The following is a 16,797-nucleotide window of genomic DNA, read 5'->3' on the forward strand; positions in this document are numbered from 1 at the left end:
TAAGGAGCGATTGAACCTCATCCTTTAAGTCCTCAGGTGTATCTGCTAGGTACGGGGCAATGTCTTCCCACAATTGTCTGTTGTATCTGCCTAGTAGGGCAATGGCGTTGGCCACCTTGATAGTCATAGCTGACGTTGTAGAAAAACGTTTGCCGATGCCGTCCAATTTCCTGCCCTCCTTGTCTGGTGGTGCTGACAGTGGAGAGGACGGATTTCTAGAATTCTTTTGTGCGGCTTGGGTGACTACCGAATCTGGCTTGGGATGTGCATTAAGGCAGGTAGGTGCTGTTGTTGGTGCCTTATACTTCTTATCCAGTCTAGGTACCACTATTGAAACCGATGCAGGTGTTTGCATTAGTTGCTGACCTTGTTCCCAAATGTGATCAATTATGGGAATCGATCTAGCTGTCTTCTTGATTGGATCCTTAAAATCGTATAGGAAACAGTCCGTTTCATATGATTCCATAGTCATGTGGAACCTAGTGGCTGCTCTCTCTATCAGATTATGGAACCCGCAAATATCCACTGGCGGAGAGTCCGAAGTAGTGGGTTCAGGTGTGGCTGGAGAATGAGCGATATAATCTTCATCGTCTCTGTTATTGGACAGGTCGTCTCAAACCTCCCCTTCTTCTGGTTCATCGCCCACTTCCTCAGAAGATTGAATGTGATGAATTGTTTCCCTCTCTTGAGGAATATCCAAAGGTGGTGGCCTTGTCTTTGGAGATGGTTGTGGTCTGGATGATGCTGGAGATTTCTCCTTAGAAGGGGCCGCTGGTGATTCAGGGATTCGTTTTTTATAGTCCTCTATCAAGAATTGTAGATCGGTGACTATAGCTGCTGGAAGGCAGATCATAGGAGTGACATGAGTCTGGACTTGTGTATGAACAGTCTCTTCTGTGAAAATGACCTCATCTCCATCGTCATCTGTGCTCTGACATTTAACAATGAGATCCGATAGACTAGTAGCCTGATCGAACTGGTCATCTTCGGATTCATCATCTTGTAGCAGACAAGATGGGGGCAATCCTTGTACCCTACTTGGAGATGTTAAGTCTGGCGTAATAGGGTTTTTAGTAATCTTTTTTGGCGGTATCAGATCTGATTTTTTCCATGGCGTCGACGATGTTGTCGTCGACGACGTCGTCATCATCATCGTCGGCGTCGTCGACGGGGCTGACGTCAATAATTTTTCAATCTTTGACGATGAGGTCGTCGACGGTTCCCTCGTCGACGGTGCGGTCGTCGACGGTGTACTCGTTGACGGTGATTTTGCCGTCGGCGATGCTTTGTCCGTCGTCGATGTCTTTGTCGACGGTGCGCCAGATGTCGAAGGCGTCTTCGTCGACGGTGTAGGTGTCGACGGCTTTGGTTTCGTCGTCGACGGAACCTTGATCAACGTCGATTGCTTTTTGATAAGTACAATCGATGACACTGGCTTACCCGCCGTCGACGATGGAGTGGTCGCCGATGAAGAGGCTGATGACGCCATTGTCGTCGAAACCGTCGTCGTCGATGTGGAGACGTAGGTGGTTTTTCTTGAAGAAAACGTCGACGAACTCGTCGTCGATGACTGCGATGGCTTTCTGAAGGTGGGAACATCCTTCACAGACGTGACAGATTTTACCTCAGAAGACTTTGCGGCAGTCTTTTTATGAGGAACGTCCGTAGGGCTAGGAGAACAGCCCTTGGCCTCTTCAAGAACAGTTTTGATGAGGACAGGACATCATCATCTCTGGTTTTAAGTCTGTTCAACCAGAGGAGCAGTCTCCCTTCTCTGTCTTTAAGAGTCTTGGTAGAGAAAGTTCTACAAATTCTACATTCTTTAGGAGAATGGTCAGGGTAAAGACAGTAGAGGCAAGTTTCATGCTTGTCATCAACATGCAGTCTCTTCTTACCACAAGATGTACAGGCTCTGAACAGACCTTTTTTCTGCTGATCAGCCATTGTTGATTGTGGAAGAAAGTATCCAAGTTTTATGAAGAAAAGAGATAAATCCAAGAAACCTGAGAACTCAGGTGGAGACTCCCTAGCACAACGTGCGGTAGAAAATCTGAGAGACTGAGGCTCCTGGCAGGAAGGTTCTAGAGGGAGGTGGTAGCTGATTGGCTAACTTCAGGAGTTTGGTCCTTTTTACAAAAGGACATAGATAGGCTACTAAGGCAAGGCCCTTAGGCCTACTTTTCTCTATGTATGTCTATAGGACATTACTTTTCTATGTACCGGGGACTCCCATCTCGACGACGGGGAATGATTCAGGCATGTGAATCTATGAAAGACACCCATAATACTGGATAATTACATTCTTAGGTGAATGGCGTGTAGAGGGGTAAGGGGGTAGTGTAAAAGGGAGAGGGGAGGGAGAATTACGCAGAGCATAGACATAAGGATAGTCAAAGCAGGCAGGTGGAGAGGAATTCAGGGGAGAGAGGAAGGGAAAGGGGGAGGTAGCCAAAGAACAAAGGAGGGAAGCGGAGGTGGAGGGGGTGGGGGACACAGCTTGCAGACGGGGAAGTAACTGTGTCTGACGTCCGGCTGGGTGGGACAGGGATCATTCTCAGTCCTCAGTTTTGTGTGATTCCCATTTTCACGGTGGACTCTTTCAGCGGGGTTGCTGAGACTCCAAGACATAAGATGCTGCATCCCTCCCCAACAAGGGGAGAGGAGTGCTGTGGTCACAGGCACACTCTGAGGAATGAAGGAGGGGAGAGCTGGGGGAGGGGGTAGGAAACCCAGCAGGAACACAGTGTCCGACTTCCGACAGGGTAGGAGACTGCTCCCAGTGGTAAGGGGATCAGTCCCGGCCCTCCACTATGTGTGACACCCTTGTCACTGTAGACTCTCTCAGAGTGCTCTCTGAGACTCTAGGGCAAAGGTGCTGGATCCATCCCCAACAAGTAGGAGTACTTTGGACAAGGGCATAGTTATGGGGGCCATTTAAGGGAGTCAAGCTGGTACAGAAAGGCACTCCCTGTAAAAGGGTCTAATGGCATTGCCTCTTCCCACTTGGCTAGCACCACGTTGACAAAGCATCAAATCGCCAGGTTTGTATGTCTTACTTCTTTTCTGGGAAGGTCCATGTGGGAATCGTTGGACAGTACTGAAGGCACTGTTTAATGCGAAGGTTTGTGCTTCTAACCCTTGGTTCAGACTAGAGAGCAACCTACTGTCGCTTGCAAATTTATGACACTCTTTGCGATGCTGATATTCACCCCCTCACTGAAGCAGGTGATTGTGAGGGCAAAGGAACTCTTTATGTGCAGTACTGTGGATTTGTCCCGCTGCACATGATGACTGCTGTCCTCTTAATGGTATTCTTTGGCGAAAGTGGGACTGGGCTGATATAAAGAGCTATGCTGGGTAGGCTTGAAGTAGGGCTCATAATTCGGTGGCGGTATCTGCAATATGAATGTTTAACATGGTCATGAGAATTTTCTATCCATTTGAAAGGTTTTGAAACCTGCTGCATTAAGGTCTTGGCTTTCACACCAATATCTTGTCATTGACGTGCAATCCAAATAGAGGTGTGCTCTATTAGAAATCGAAGAGTCAGACTTTTTTTTGCAGTCCGTTAGGTTTCAGGCCATGGACTTGAAGTCAAGAGGGCCTCTTCAAACACACACTTCGGCAGCAACCATCAGATGACTGATCGGAAACATCAACAGATTCACCTATAATCTAGTAGGATACGACTTTGCCTTCATTCACTACCTCCAGAAAATTATCCATGTCTTTGCTGGGTAGACTACCTGCAAAGTAGTGCACAGCATCCCTAATGATCTATCATATTTGTCCAGTAGTATAGTGGAACTTGTTGCCTTTAAGATAGTTGCAAAAGTACCACATATTTTCTTCTCACTACATCGATTAATCAGAGTTCTGGTCTGCCAGAGATAGGTCCTGGTGGGCTGCTAGATGGTAGAATGACAGCACAAGTTGTTTTTCCTGTGGAGTCTGCACAGCACATAGTCACATCGCCCTCTGACAATTCACACCCCACAGTGATTTGTCTGGCTTGGGAAGCAGCAAGGGAACCAGATCCTAAACAACTCTCTCCAATCTGCCTCTAGCTGATAAATCATCCTCTCTGTCTACGACACAGCCCCAGTGCCCAGCAAGCAGTCCGCACCCATCCATCACGATGATGCACCAGACTGTCTGTCTAACTTCCGGTCTGCAGGACAATGGAAAGAGAACAAACCCCGCATTAGAGAGTCTGGCTCATGGCAGCTTTCAATCAAGGTACCTGCCGGTCAGCAAACATTCTGTATATGGTCCCACATCAGCTAGGCAATCTAGGAGCAGGGATGTTCATGTCTGTCATCACCCAGCACACAAGCTACCCAATTCAGAAGCAAGTTCATCAAAGCTGGGATGGCAGAAGCCCATTCTATACGTCTGCACTGCTATATGATCACATTTCCCTCTAAGTGCTCGCTAGGGAAAACTCCACTGCCAACCCAGGCCAGCCCAATGCATGTGTCAGAACCAACCCGGGCCCACCATCTACCCCCGCCATCCCCAAAACAGCAAGGCCCAAGCACTACCATCTTGTGGCTTACTTTCACATTGCCTGGGCGGTCTAATGGGCCACACAAGTCCTTCTGGGCCCAATGCAGCACTGCCTCACTTGATAAAATGGACAGACTACATCCTAGCCTAGACACCACCAGTCAAATCTCTTGACAAGGATCAGCACAATCACAAGACCATGTGCTGCCAGCCACCAAGTGTTCCTTCCCGTGCAAGGCAGGCAGCATCGTGGCCATGTGCCTCTGTCCTTTGTCAGGTCCAACACTTCTCTACCATCACCTCTCCTACTACTGTGCCAGACAGTGAATCCACCAGAGGCTGCCTCGCACTCACCATCCCAACTCCACTTCAGTACCACTGGATTTCGGCATCATCATCATGGAGCTCTCTGACTCTGGAGGTCGCTTCAGCCCACTCGATGGCCCAGTCACTTGCTCCACTAGTCACTGTCTAGCATCCAGGCAACATGCACTCCGGAATCAGAATCCTCCCCCACACTTGCTTTCAGCAGCATGCTAGGCCCAGACCAAGCAGCTGAAAAAGCCAACAATATTTAAGAGAGGAGGCAACATGGATAGCTTTTTGTTTTTAGTTTGGTAAGATTTTCCATTGGCAGGTTGATAGAATGCTTTTTATCAACTTATTTTGTTTTATCATTTTGTGTTTCTTGCACTTCCCTCTACAGTCACCGACTAAAAGGGGGTGACCAGCATGAAGCTGCTTCTTCCAAATGCAATGCGCGTGCTTTCCTTCATTTCTTGACTGTGATTCAAGAATCTGCACTTACTAAGGAGACAGTCCAGAGGTTACTAGTGATTGTGTAGGGTAAGTGAATAAAAATACAATGAAATAAAGAACATAAATAGATCTAAACAGTTACAATAATTAAATCCCAATTCACATTTTCACTGAAAAAGAAAGCACTATGAGACGTTTGTTTTTGAATTTTCTGAATTACCTAAATATATTACTAGCATCAATAAAGAGGTCATGCTTAGGTCTTTTCTAAATTCAGCTTTTTGAAATCCTTCCAAAATGTTCAGGTCCCAGACCAAATATGGACATCATGCCTGAACAAGATCTCAAGATGCGACTCCTTGGCTCTCATATCCAATTCCTTCTGAATTCACACAGCTGTTCCGCGATAAAGCTGCAGTGAGCACAGCCAGTTGTAGTTGTATTTGAATACTTTAGTGAACATCTTGAACCGACAGCTTCAGATCCAAATCAGCGCTGATTTTGGTTTCACTCAAACAGTGTATCTATAGACAATAGCATTAAGCTCTGGGAGGTGTGCACAACTCTAGTCACAAGTTTAAAGTCTCCACCTCAATAAACCACATTTACTACAGACATAACCCAAAAAGAAGGATGGCAGTAACTGTTTATGCAATTATACTGTAGCCTTTCTAAGGTGCTCATCTTGGAAGTGGCATTAGGCTTATGAGACAAACACGATGCTCTAGTCAACAAGGGGTTATTCCAAAAGCGGCCCATTCATGTTCATCATACAAAACTACACACAATTGAACTTCTGCAGGCACACTTTGTGACCTCCTCTTGTGCAGGCATCCTGACTGGTGAAACCTGCACAGTAGCCCCTAAAAAAAACGGCACCTTGTGACAGAAGAGTTAGGGCCAGCAGTAGGAAGCCAAATAGCGACTGCAACGCCAACATTCGCAGAATTTCAGCCTTTGCGATCGCAATTTGGCTTTGAGCAAAGTAGGTAAGATTAAACCTACTCGCAAAATAAAGAATCACAAAAATTGTGATTCCTTATTTTGCGATTTCATTTAAGGGAATCGCAAATTGTGATTCCTTAAATACAATGTAAGTAGCACAAAAGAAAGTGCACTTTAGCCTTAAGGAATAGCTAATTATCACCAACTTCAAGGGCATGTATGTGCACCACATGTGCACACATGCACATTTCAGGGGTGCAACAGGGTGTTCTTTTGGAACCCTAGCACCCTTGAAATTGCGCCCGGAATTTGCGAGTGCCTCTTGGTTACTCGCAAACTGCGGGCGCAAATCCTATTAATTCATATGGGCCTCTTGGCCCAAAGGAATAAATGGGATGGTATTCCTTGATTGCAAATCTCAATTTGCGATTCCCAATCAAGGAATATTAAGGAATCGCAAATATTTTTGCGATTCCTACCCACATTCCATTTTGCGAGTCCTTAATAGCAATTTGTTAACAATTGCTATTAACGACTCGCAAAATGGAATTTACCTACATCTACCCCTTAGTGATTCAGGGCTTCCACTCCTGATGGTCCTAAACTGGCATGAGGGGGAAGGACAGTGGGTTAAAGGTGGGGAGGCGAAGTCCACAGCTGCAGGCATATACATAAGCATCAATTCCATGTGCAGCCTTATGAGGTGACGGGCCATCGCTAAGGTTTTATATTAGTACTACTCAGTGGTGTCTTGCAGGGTTGAAAAACAGTTGCAATTGTTGCTCTCTCTAAACTTGAGATTGTATCACAAGATAAATCAGGTTTCACATGTCGCACTTCTAAATTAGTTGTCTTATCACCTTCTGCCACTAAGACAAAGCAGAACTTAATTGATCATATATAGACATGCTAATAATCAATCTCCCTACACCATGCTGTCACAGACACATCTACGCATTCACACAATATTATGGAGTTCTGCAGTAATTATGTTAAATAATTACAGTGAGAGGACAAATATAGTTATGCTGGTAGAGCCAATAGGAGTGAACTGACATGCAAAGAACTTGAGAGACTGGTCACTACCGCGGCTGTTAGGACTGGGGAGGCACTCGTAAGTCACGCTAGCATATGTTACTAACATTGCCGCTGTCCCATCGTTTGAAATGCACCATCTTCCAATATCACAACAAATCAGGCCATCTCTGGGGGAGCAGGAGAGCACTGGAAGGCCCAGTTTAACAACCATCAACCAGTAATTGTTTCCATGGAATAAAGTCAGGGTGCTTTGCAACCATAAAGCCCCCAATGGCAGGCAGGCAGTGAAATGTGCCGGCGCCACCTGAAACTATATGTTGCCATTCAGATCTTGCGTGATGTGACCTGCAATTGGAGAGATCTCTAGCAAAGCAAATCAAAATGGTCCACAAGGAACGTATGTCTGCGAAGGGACAAACGAATGAACGTAATGAGTGATGGCAAAAGAAGCTCAAGAGATGAATGCATGCAAAGCTGGCTTTAGTCTTACCACTTCATCCTCGGCAAGCTTGAAAACATAAATCAATATTTAAATGCAGTGTCAAAAACACATGGTTATTAGTCACAAACATATAATTGTGTTTAAGGACTCCCAGGGTTCCCTGGGTGCATTCACTGCCAGTGAATCACATGGCAGCCATTTTTATTAATTTCATAAAAAATGGATTACAATCAGACACATGGTAAAGTGGTAAAACTAGAAGAATGACCACCCAGGCATATTTTTGTCCTCCACTGCTTTCAGCACCTAATTAGCGAATAGCTTAAGGGCTTGGAGAAAAAGATAATCAATAAGCGAAAGTCTACTTTTAAGGAACAGAAGAAGTTACCTCCCAAAGAACAATGCAGAAACAGTCCCCCAGCACTCCTTTGCTTTTTATCTACCTTTGGGTCATATAACTCACATACATACAAACATACATTGAACTTCATTATTTTTAGTCAGTGCAAACCTTCAAAGTACTCAAGAATTGCAAGCTTATGCTTGGTCATGCTTGAGCTGATCACAGTGCATAATTTGGATCACTGACTATTGTTTATTTGTGCTCTCTTTAATACCAGGTAGTTTGAAAAAACCGTCAATTCCTTTCTGAGACACTAACAAATATATTTCAGAAATGCTCAAACTAAAGTTCAACTCAGTCTGTGAGTTACGCATAAACCCATTTATATAGGGACATATTTCGCATTTCTGGCTGTCTAGACTAAGCAGGACTAACCGGAAAAGAGACATTTCCCCAATGGGCAGAATACACAAAGTAGGTCTAAAGGCAGCATCCCCAAAGACATAAATCATTTTTCTTTCTTTGTAAGCTTACATTGTCCTCCCACAGTAAAATGAGGCAATAAAGCATTCAATGTGCAATGTTTAGCAATATCTGTACGTTCTGCAGAGGTTGTCCCTTTATTTGACTTTTATTATAGCAGTCCTGAGTAAAAAGCTCCTTTTGTAGGAGGTTTCAAGGGACCAGTTATTCTCACTCAGTGGAATTTAAAGAAACTATACAAAGAATACCCAACAAAGTTACACACAAAGGGGAGATACAAAGGAACCAGTGACAGAGTTTGGACAAGGGAAGATCCTTTTTGCAAGTAGTGGTGCAAATCTGAATGGAGAGTAGAAAATGTACACGTAGACATAGTAGACATCATGCGATGTATTTAAATAAAGGCACTTAATTGGTTTTTTTGTCTAGAAAGACCACAGTTATACAGTCTACTTATGTATCTGTGAGGACATGTATATAGTGTTTTGCCACTATAATCAATATACAGATAGAAGGTTTTACTGCCCTTTATAAATGTCTTATTAAACAGTGTGTATTTTTTCAACTAAAGTCAAGACAATTTGCTATTTCCTTTCACCAATGTTCAAATCCAGAACACTAGTCAGAGTAAAAAAAAGTCTCCAAAACATTAAGATTGTCAACCAAATTATAGGTTTAGCCACAGTAATGTTATATGTAGTAAAGTAACATGTTATGCAATGCAAGGAAACAAGAATGCTGTAATTACTATTTCAAGGAAGAAAATAATATAATTATATATTTATATTACCTAACCCAAAAAAATAAATAAAAAATGAACGTGTCTTCATGTAACGCAATTGGTGCTATGTAAAGCGCTCTGATACCCGGTTCGGGTCAAGTTTGCGCTATATAAAATCCGAAAATAATAATAATAATAGGAAAATACCCAAGAATTTACAAATACTTATATGTTATGACTTTATGTCATAGCTCCAATTACATTTTGAAATATACATAAAATGTCATATTATCATGCGTATAAATTAAAGTTCTATAACCATAGAGAGCTGGACCATAGTGTTTATAGTCATTTCAATGGAATTATTTTTTAGCTCTTGAGCAAGATAATATTAAGGTTGATGTTGAAGCATGTGTTTTACTTTGTATCTTTTTTGTCTAAATATTTACTTTGGATGACAAGACTGACACTTTGGAAAGGCGTTACTTTGGAGAATGTTCAGTATAAATCTATATACTGGAAGAAAAAGATCTAAACAAAGGTGGAAGAAAATAGCAAATATATCAATAAAAATCAAATAGGTTGATGAACTAGAATGAATTTTTAGAGTAACTATATATAGAAATGTATGTATCTACAAAAACATAATGAAAACTATTTATAATTGTACCATATGAATCTGTTCTGATTTTCTTATAAGCTCATCATAAAAACACTTTTTTATATTTCACACAGGAGTGCATACTACTAATCTACTACTATAAAGAACGCTAGGAAATGATTGCGCTAGAACCAAGCTAAGACCTATGATTATGCCAAATGCCAACCTAGCAAACAAACATACAATTCAATAAATGACTGCATTTCCAGAACCTATGTTCAAATAAAGTTCTAAAACATTTAGAAATTTATAAACATAACTACAAATATGCTACCAAACTACTGCCGTCTAAAAGTGGTCCACTTTGTAACGTGATTACAACTGATATTAACAATTTAGTCCTTCACCTGGAAACATGTCTTTATACTGCTTCACAGTTTAGAAATGATTGGATTACATATGTATGAAACTTATATCCACTTGCTAATTCAATCTTAAGTCTGCCTGTACTGAATTCCCTCTGTGTGTAAGACAGCTACAGCTATGCAATTAAGTTTTGCCTACTAGGCATTTGTGCATAGAACCTAAACATTTGATCAGACTTACAGACTTTATATAGCTCTTTCCAACTCACAAGCGCTCTACCAAAATAAACCTTTGGTGAAACAGTGAGTGACTTAGTGGTTGCTTGAAGACAGACTTATGAGAAGAAACTTCAGTTAAATATCTACAGACTGTCCATCATCCAAGGCATATCACATTCAAGCTGCAAAGGTAAAGGTTTTCAATGTTTAAAAACACAAGAGGGGAACAAAGATCCTTTCCTTTACTGGGCAGTAAGTCCACCTTGCTAACAACATCCTGCTTTGCCTTTGTGGTAATAATTCAAATAATGGGATATGCTAGCAATTTCATAATTCTGCACAGCAGCGAGTCTCACTTTTCCACTAGGAATTTATTGGCTGGATAGAGAATAGTGTGAGATGTACATTAATGTCCCTTACAAGATTAAGTTAAACAGAAAATATACATATTTAGAAAGGAAAACTATCTTAAGTCTTAAAAGTTATTTTTGTGCTGGTTAGGAACACACACAAAAGAAAGAAGTAAGACATAGATTTAGATTTAAAAACATTTCCAGTAGCGATAAAATGGGGACATTCCAGATATTTTTCAAAGGTTACCTCAACTCAACATATTTTGACTGTAAGCCAAAGAACAATGGCAGCCACAAACAACTCTATGTACCAGGGAGTAGTTTGGATATTTTAGTGCTATGACCATGTTCTTAATTTGTTTACACATTAATTGTGAAATGTCTGAACAACTTATTACAGTAAACATAGGCAAATGGACAATATAGCACGAGTGAAATTAATCTAATATGCCACACCACAGTAATGTACTGTTTATAGGCCTATTTCTATTCTCAACTGAGATTAGTGGATATAAAAAGATCTGTTTGGTCTTTTTTTGTAAATTTCGATGCAGAGCCAACTGGATGACACCACAGGCTCCTGCTTTGCGTAGTAAAAGGCATTGGAAACTCACGTCCTCCACGTCGTCAGAATGAATCGAGAGCTGGTCGTGCTGAATAATTTCGGCATCCTCTTCGGTTGGGCCGTTGCCTACTCTAATCCCACCAAAGTTGTGGGTGCCCTGTGCAGGTAAAGAGAAAAAGCTCAATGCAAGTTTTTTTTACATACATTGTATTAGGTAAATGTGTTCCCAGTAGCTGAGATGATCAGAATATTAAGGCTGAAGGCTGACTTCAATAAAAAAAAGTCTATATACAGATTTTACATATTTGGCAACTGGTAATGCACAAACAGCAATGGTTTGAAAACCATAATTTACAGGAACAATGTAAATTATTTTCAATGATTTCCTGGAATCTCACTATTTCCTGTTAAATATGGATTTCAACTAAAGAGAAGTCTACAACATCTGACTCTGATTACCTGCCCACCAGGCAATAAGTGCTTTATTCGCCTAGCAGGAGAAATAATTTCAATAATTTAAACAATATCAATCCACTTTGTTCAATTAGCTGTCTATATAGCTTAAAGACTGAGTGACAACAACTCTAGTCACTGACAAGTTGCATTTTCAATTGAAAATGCCTATTGTGACCTGGTAATAATTTTGAACTATTTGGTGACTCTGCACAACATTTGGCAGTCAATTGGAGAGTTCAACTTAGTGTCATAGTACTGTGTTTTATGAAGATCTGTCTGAAGGTGGGCAAAGTTGTCAGCGAGGGGCGGAATAAGTCCCATAGAAATTATTGCATTCTTCTACATCATGAATGTGCAAAAGGACACTACAACTCGCTGCCTAGTGGACCAGGCCTCTGACCAGTTCCCAGAATGCCTGGACATAGTAATCACAATTTGGCCAGGCTCTTTGCTGAAGGGGAAAGGAAGCTGAGGCCAGGGACTCTGCAGTGGCGGTTCAGGGTGGATGGAGTGTGTGGCCTTTAGCCTAGTCATGCATGGATTCAATGTGGAGGAAGCAGAGGTCTGAACCTACTTTAGTCATGGTCAATGGGTTCTGGGTGCAGACTGTGGATAAAGACAACCATTTTTACTCAAAGCTTCTTCACCAGTCGTTTGTATGGGACATTCCTTGGCCTTGGCCATTGAGCTCAAAAAGAGGTGCCTGGCCTCTGGCAAAATCCTACACGTAGAGCCTGGTATTAACATATATCTCACAGGAAGTCATTAACATAGTTGCCTGCCATCCTGAAGGGATTCTATGTGCAGCTTCTAGACCTCCTAAACCAAGAGTCATATAAACTCACAGTTTATCAAAGCAACCATGATATTATAGAACTCAAATTTACTGTTGACATTTCATATCTACTTGTCAAATCTCTTGTTTCTGCTAAAGAATATATCTGCTCACGTGGGCGCCTGAAACCATTTGTCGTGTTTTATTTAAACACTTTTAGCTATAGATCACTCAAATATTTCCCATTTATGACCACTGGGTTACTTCATCCTTTCATAATAACCAAGCCACAAGTGCCAACATATTGCTTTCTCCCATTCTGGAGCCGCAAAACTTCCTCTAGGATTACAGGTTATGTTCTTTGAATATGGCTTATACAATTTGTTTCCTGTACCTCCACATTTCAACCTGTTGATTTTATGGATTGCTTTCAGAATTAATTATTTCACCATGATAGGATTGTGCACATACAAAACTGATCATGGCAACATATCCGTATCTTCTTTACGAGAAAGTGATGGGAGATGTTGAGTAGAAATACTGTTTCCTTCATTACTTTTTTTTTAAAGTATTTTTTTCTTTTAAATCCCTTAGGGCTTGCAGACGCTTCATTGCAGACTGTTCATTGTGATGACAAACTGTTTGTTTATATTTTTGAATACTGTCAAACATGGCATGCTCTATTGTGGCTGAAAACTTCATTTACAGGATGATCAGCTTGCACACAGTCACTTCAGCCAAAAGGAATAAAGTCCTCAGTCCTAGGCATGCCCCTTTCGCATCAGTGTTGAGCTCCACATTGAAGTCGGTCTCGGTTTACTGCAGTTGGAGTTCATGATCTCATGTTTTTGTATATTTTGTAATCAGTTCTAAGAAAATTAATTTAAATGTATTACATCTTTGTCCACTGTTTGCGTGATTTGTTTTCGTTCAATTTCTCTGTTCCCACATGGTTACCAACCTTTCCCTCAGCATTAGGACCACTTTTCTTTTTGCATCCTCGATAACCCATATAGGGTAGCTTCATGCCTGGAATCTCTTTTATCTCTAGAGAAAGCTGCTGATAGTTTTGTTCTTTGGAGTCATTCCATGAGGCTCTATTAACATGGAAAGGATATTCTAGTTGATGCCGACTATGCTGGCTAAATGCAGTGCAATATTTGTAGTTTTACTTTTTTAAAACATTGTACTCTTTATTCTGTTTTCTTTGACTTCGTTTTCTTTGAACTTCTTTATGAATATCTGTGCCTCTTCTTGTTCTGTTCCAAGTAGACCGTCTATATATTTTGCCCAGGATACCACCTTGCCAAGTCTGTTGTCTAGGGCATTGTTTGCTCTCACCATCATGTAAAGAGCTATTCACAGGTGGAAGCCAACCCCTTGGCCAAAATCCTTATTTTACCTTAGCAGTTTTTGTCAATCACGAAAAGGTTATTCTGAAGGCAGAAATAAACTGTAGATGGCAGCACATTAGGGTGTCCTTACCTGGTTAGTTCCCTTAATTGTGAAGCGCAAGCTTGGAAAATATCTTTGGTAACCAATTCGGATAATAGGCTACTGTTTTACGATTTCTTCTTGATAGCTTTTAAGAAAACGTTTGAAAGTTGGGTACAATTTTGCAGGTCTTAATGATCCTCTTGGAGTATTGGCAACAGCTCACAAGGACGAAGGGATCTACATTGTTCCCCTCCCTAAAGTAGGATAGTAATTATCCACCAAAAAACCCACTTGGTAAATTGATATCCCAATGCTCTCCTTGACCCAAGTCTGGAATTAACAATGTGTTACTCTAATGCATTTATGGTGGGGTGAGATGGGAAACACTTTTGGTATGGAGAAACTGTGAGCTATATTGCATGATCGGCCTGTAAATCCGAAAAGGTACGGCAGACGTTTATGGTTTATATGAAGCTGGGATATTGACTATGTCTGACATGCTGAAGAAATCTTGAATATGTGAAATTACATTTTCCTCATACAAGTCACCATAGGTGGAGGAACAGCAAGCAAATGTAGACACTCTGGTGATTAATCTGGCTCTTGGACAGCCTGTGTTTTAATGATGCATTCAGATATCAGTTCCGCCTAGCTTTTTGTATGCTTTGTAACACAACAAAGTGAATACATTTGCAGAGATTGTACCTGTGATACTAAAGAAATATTATAAATAAATTGTTTAAAAAAAGAGAAAGCATTTACATTTCTTATTTAGAGTAGTCAGCTGAGGGGTCACTGTGTGATCAAAAACGTGCAATGGATATACTGATTTCGGTGACATGTTTTCGTCAATTTGCTGCTGAAATTAGCAGAGTGGAAAGATTACTCTGTTTCAAGGAGTTTGACAGAAGCAGCCAAGGACAGATTAATTCACTTGCAAAATTCTTCTTCCTTTCCTCAATTTATTAATCTGCCACTGTAAACACAGATTACAAGAATGACAAAAGAAAGGAAGGAAGCCCAGAAGAAGCCATTGCAATTTTTGTAGAGTGTCCTGCTTTGATCGTTCAGAAGTTTATTTGGAAACTATGTAAAAAGGAACTGTGAATGGTCCGGGGTCTGAAAATGAAAAGAAGCACCATTGTAAGGCTAGGTTGTTTCTCTGTTGTGGTGTAGCTAGGCATAGGATTCAGACCTATGTTAAACTGCCTCACAGGAATCTTGTAAGACCGTATCATCATCTGAGAAGAAAACAGAGTTTTGGCTCCTTTACATTGGCTCTTCTATTAATCATACTGATAATCATCAATTGCTTTTACTAACTGCTACAAAGATAAAAGAAGTAAAAGCTCCCAGTGTGTTTAGGGATGTCTCAAACAATCTGTAGGTATTAAACCCTGTGGAGTGCATGCTACAGGCAGTCTGTGACAGACCCAAATCTGGTTTGTTTATGGTGCTTTAAACTGCCCCACAACTCCAAGGCCTGCCAAGACTGTCCAGTGATGATCCCCAAGGCGGTCTGGGAGTGTGCCTTGAAGCTCCTGGTCAGCTGACACTGGACGACACACCACCGCTTTAGGTCCCAGTTGCGTGGAAGGACCCCGGTCTCGGAGTCTCTCCCATCAGTCAGTCATCATCATGGTCAAAATCTTAAATTAGGTAAGTCCCACAAGAAAAAGAAGGCCAAGAAGTCAAAGCATTCTTTGAGTTTACCACGCCGATCCAGGTCATCGGACGAGGTGTGGGAACAGTGCCACAAGTCGAGATTCCATCCTCACACTTGACCCGTGGAGCCTGAGTTTGGGTCCACATCACACATCTCAGAATTTCCGTGAGCCGCAGCGGTCATTTTATAAGGTCATGCATCTCAGATTTAGGCAAGCCGACCCTCCGAAGGTGCCTCAATTGTACTCCCACCCGCGTTTTTATTCTCTGTGCCAGTTGGACCCTCTGCATCTGTTTCTAGATCAGGAACGACTCTGGTCGTGAATCCACAACCTTCGCTGGAGTCTGTTGCAGTGGCACTGCTCCCAACGCTGCCAACCCCATCTTCATCCCAAACTCTGATACAGAGCTGGACCAGTGTCGTCCAGACCAAGACTGGCCGGACTGGTGCAGACTGGATCAGATCCTCCGGATCAGAGACAGTATCTTCCTTCTTTGAATGGCACCGTGAAGAATATGAATGGGGTGGATGGGAGGATCGTTACAATTTTTCTGACCCCCCCCTGAGGAGCAACTGGGTGAGGATAACTGGTATGAGGAACTGGCTGATCCCAGTGGTCCGGACACCACACCAGACACTTCTTACGGAGAACGGGCTTCATTTGCTATGGTGGCGTGGAGGACGGCTGAGGTCCTGGACCTTATATTGCCCTCAGTTGCAGTCAAGACCAATGTCTTGACAGAGGTGCTTCAACCCGGGGAAGCCACAATGGATCCTCTTCTCCCCATTAATGAGGCCCTCACTTATGTCATAATTGGGACCTTGACCAAGGCTTGCACAGTTGCTCTTGTGTACGGGAGGATCGACCACCGCCACTGCCGGATCTTTCAGCTCAAGGTTTCCACATCGAGTATTTCACTCCGAAGGGCCTGGTCGTCCAGGCTCAATGTCCAAGATGAATGCTGGTGTGTTCCTTACCACGAAATACAAGTAGCATCCAGATAAGATGCATCAATATCCGCCAGGTTTATAATCCGGTTTGATGGCAATAACTGGAAAGTTAAAAACAATTTTTAACCCACATCTACTTTTTTTTAGAAAGACCTATTTTCAAGGAGAC

The 16,797-nt window shown here is 42.1% G+C and overlaps 1 protein-coding gene across 7 annotated transcripts in view; it reads right to left on the reverse strand.

The window, feature by feature from the left end:
* Positions 1–16,797, reverse strand: part of ATP6V0A1 (ATPase H+ transporting V0 subunit a1) — a 290,761-nt gene that overhangs the window by 88,406 nt on the left and 185,558 nt on the right. For 5 of the 7 annotated variants that reach the window (XM_078645386.1, XM_078645383.1, XM_078645384.1 and 2 more), the window contains 2 exons: positions 11,393–11,500; positions 7,742–7,759 (listed from right to left, as the gene is read on the reverse strand). In XM_078645386.1, the coding sequence (XP_078501512.1) occupies positions 7,742–7,759; positions 11,393–11,500 (126 nt within the window). The remainder of the gene's footprint in view (positions 1–7,741; positions 7,760–11,392; positions 11,501–16,797) is intronic. The other 2 variants (XM_078645385.1, XM_078645387.1) reach the window with 1 other exon arrangement.

The sequence above is a fragment of the Lissotriton helveticus genome, chromosome 5_1 (assembly GCF_964261635.1).
Source record: "Lissotriton helveticus chromosome 5_1, aLisHel1.1, whole genome shotgun sequence".
Taxonomy (NCBI): domain Eukaryota; kingdom Metazoa; phylum Chordata; class Amphibia; order Caudata; family Salamandridae; genus Lissotriton; species Lissotriton helveticus.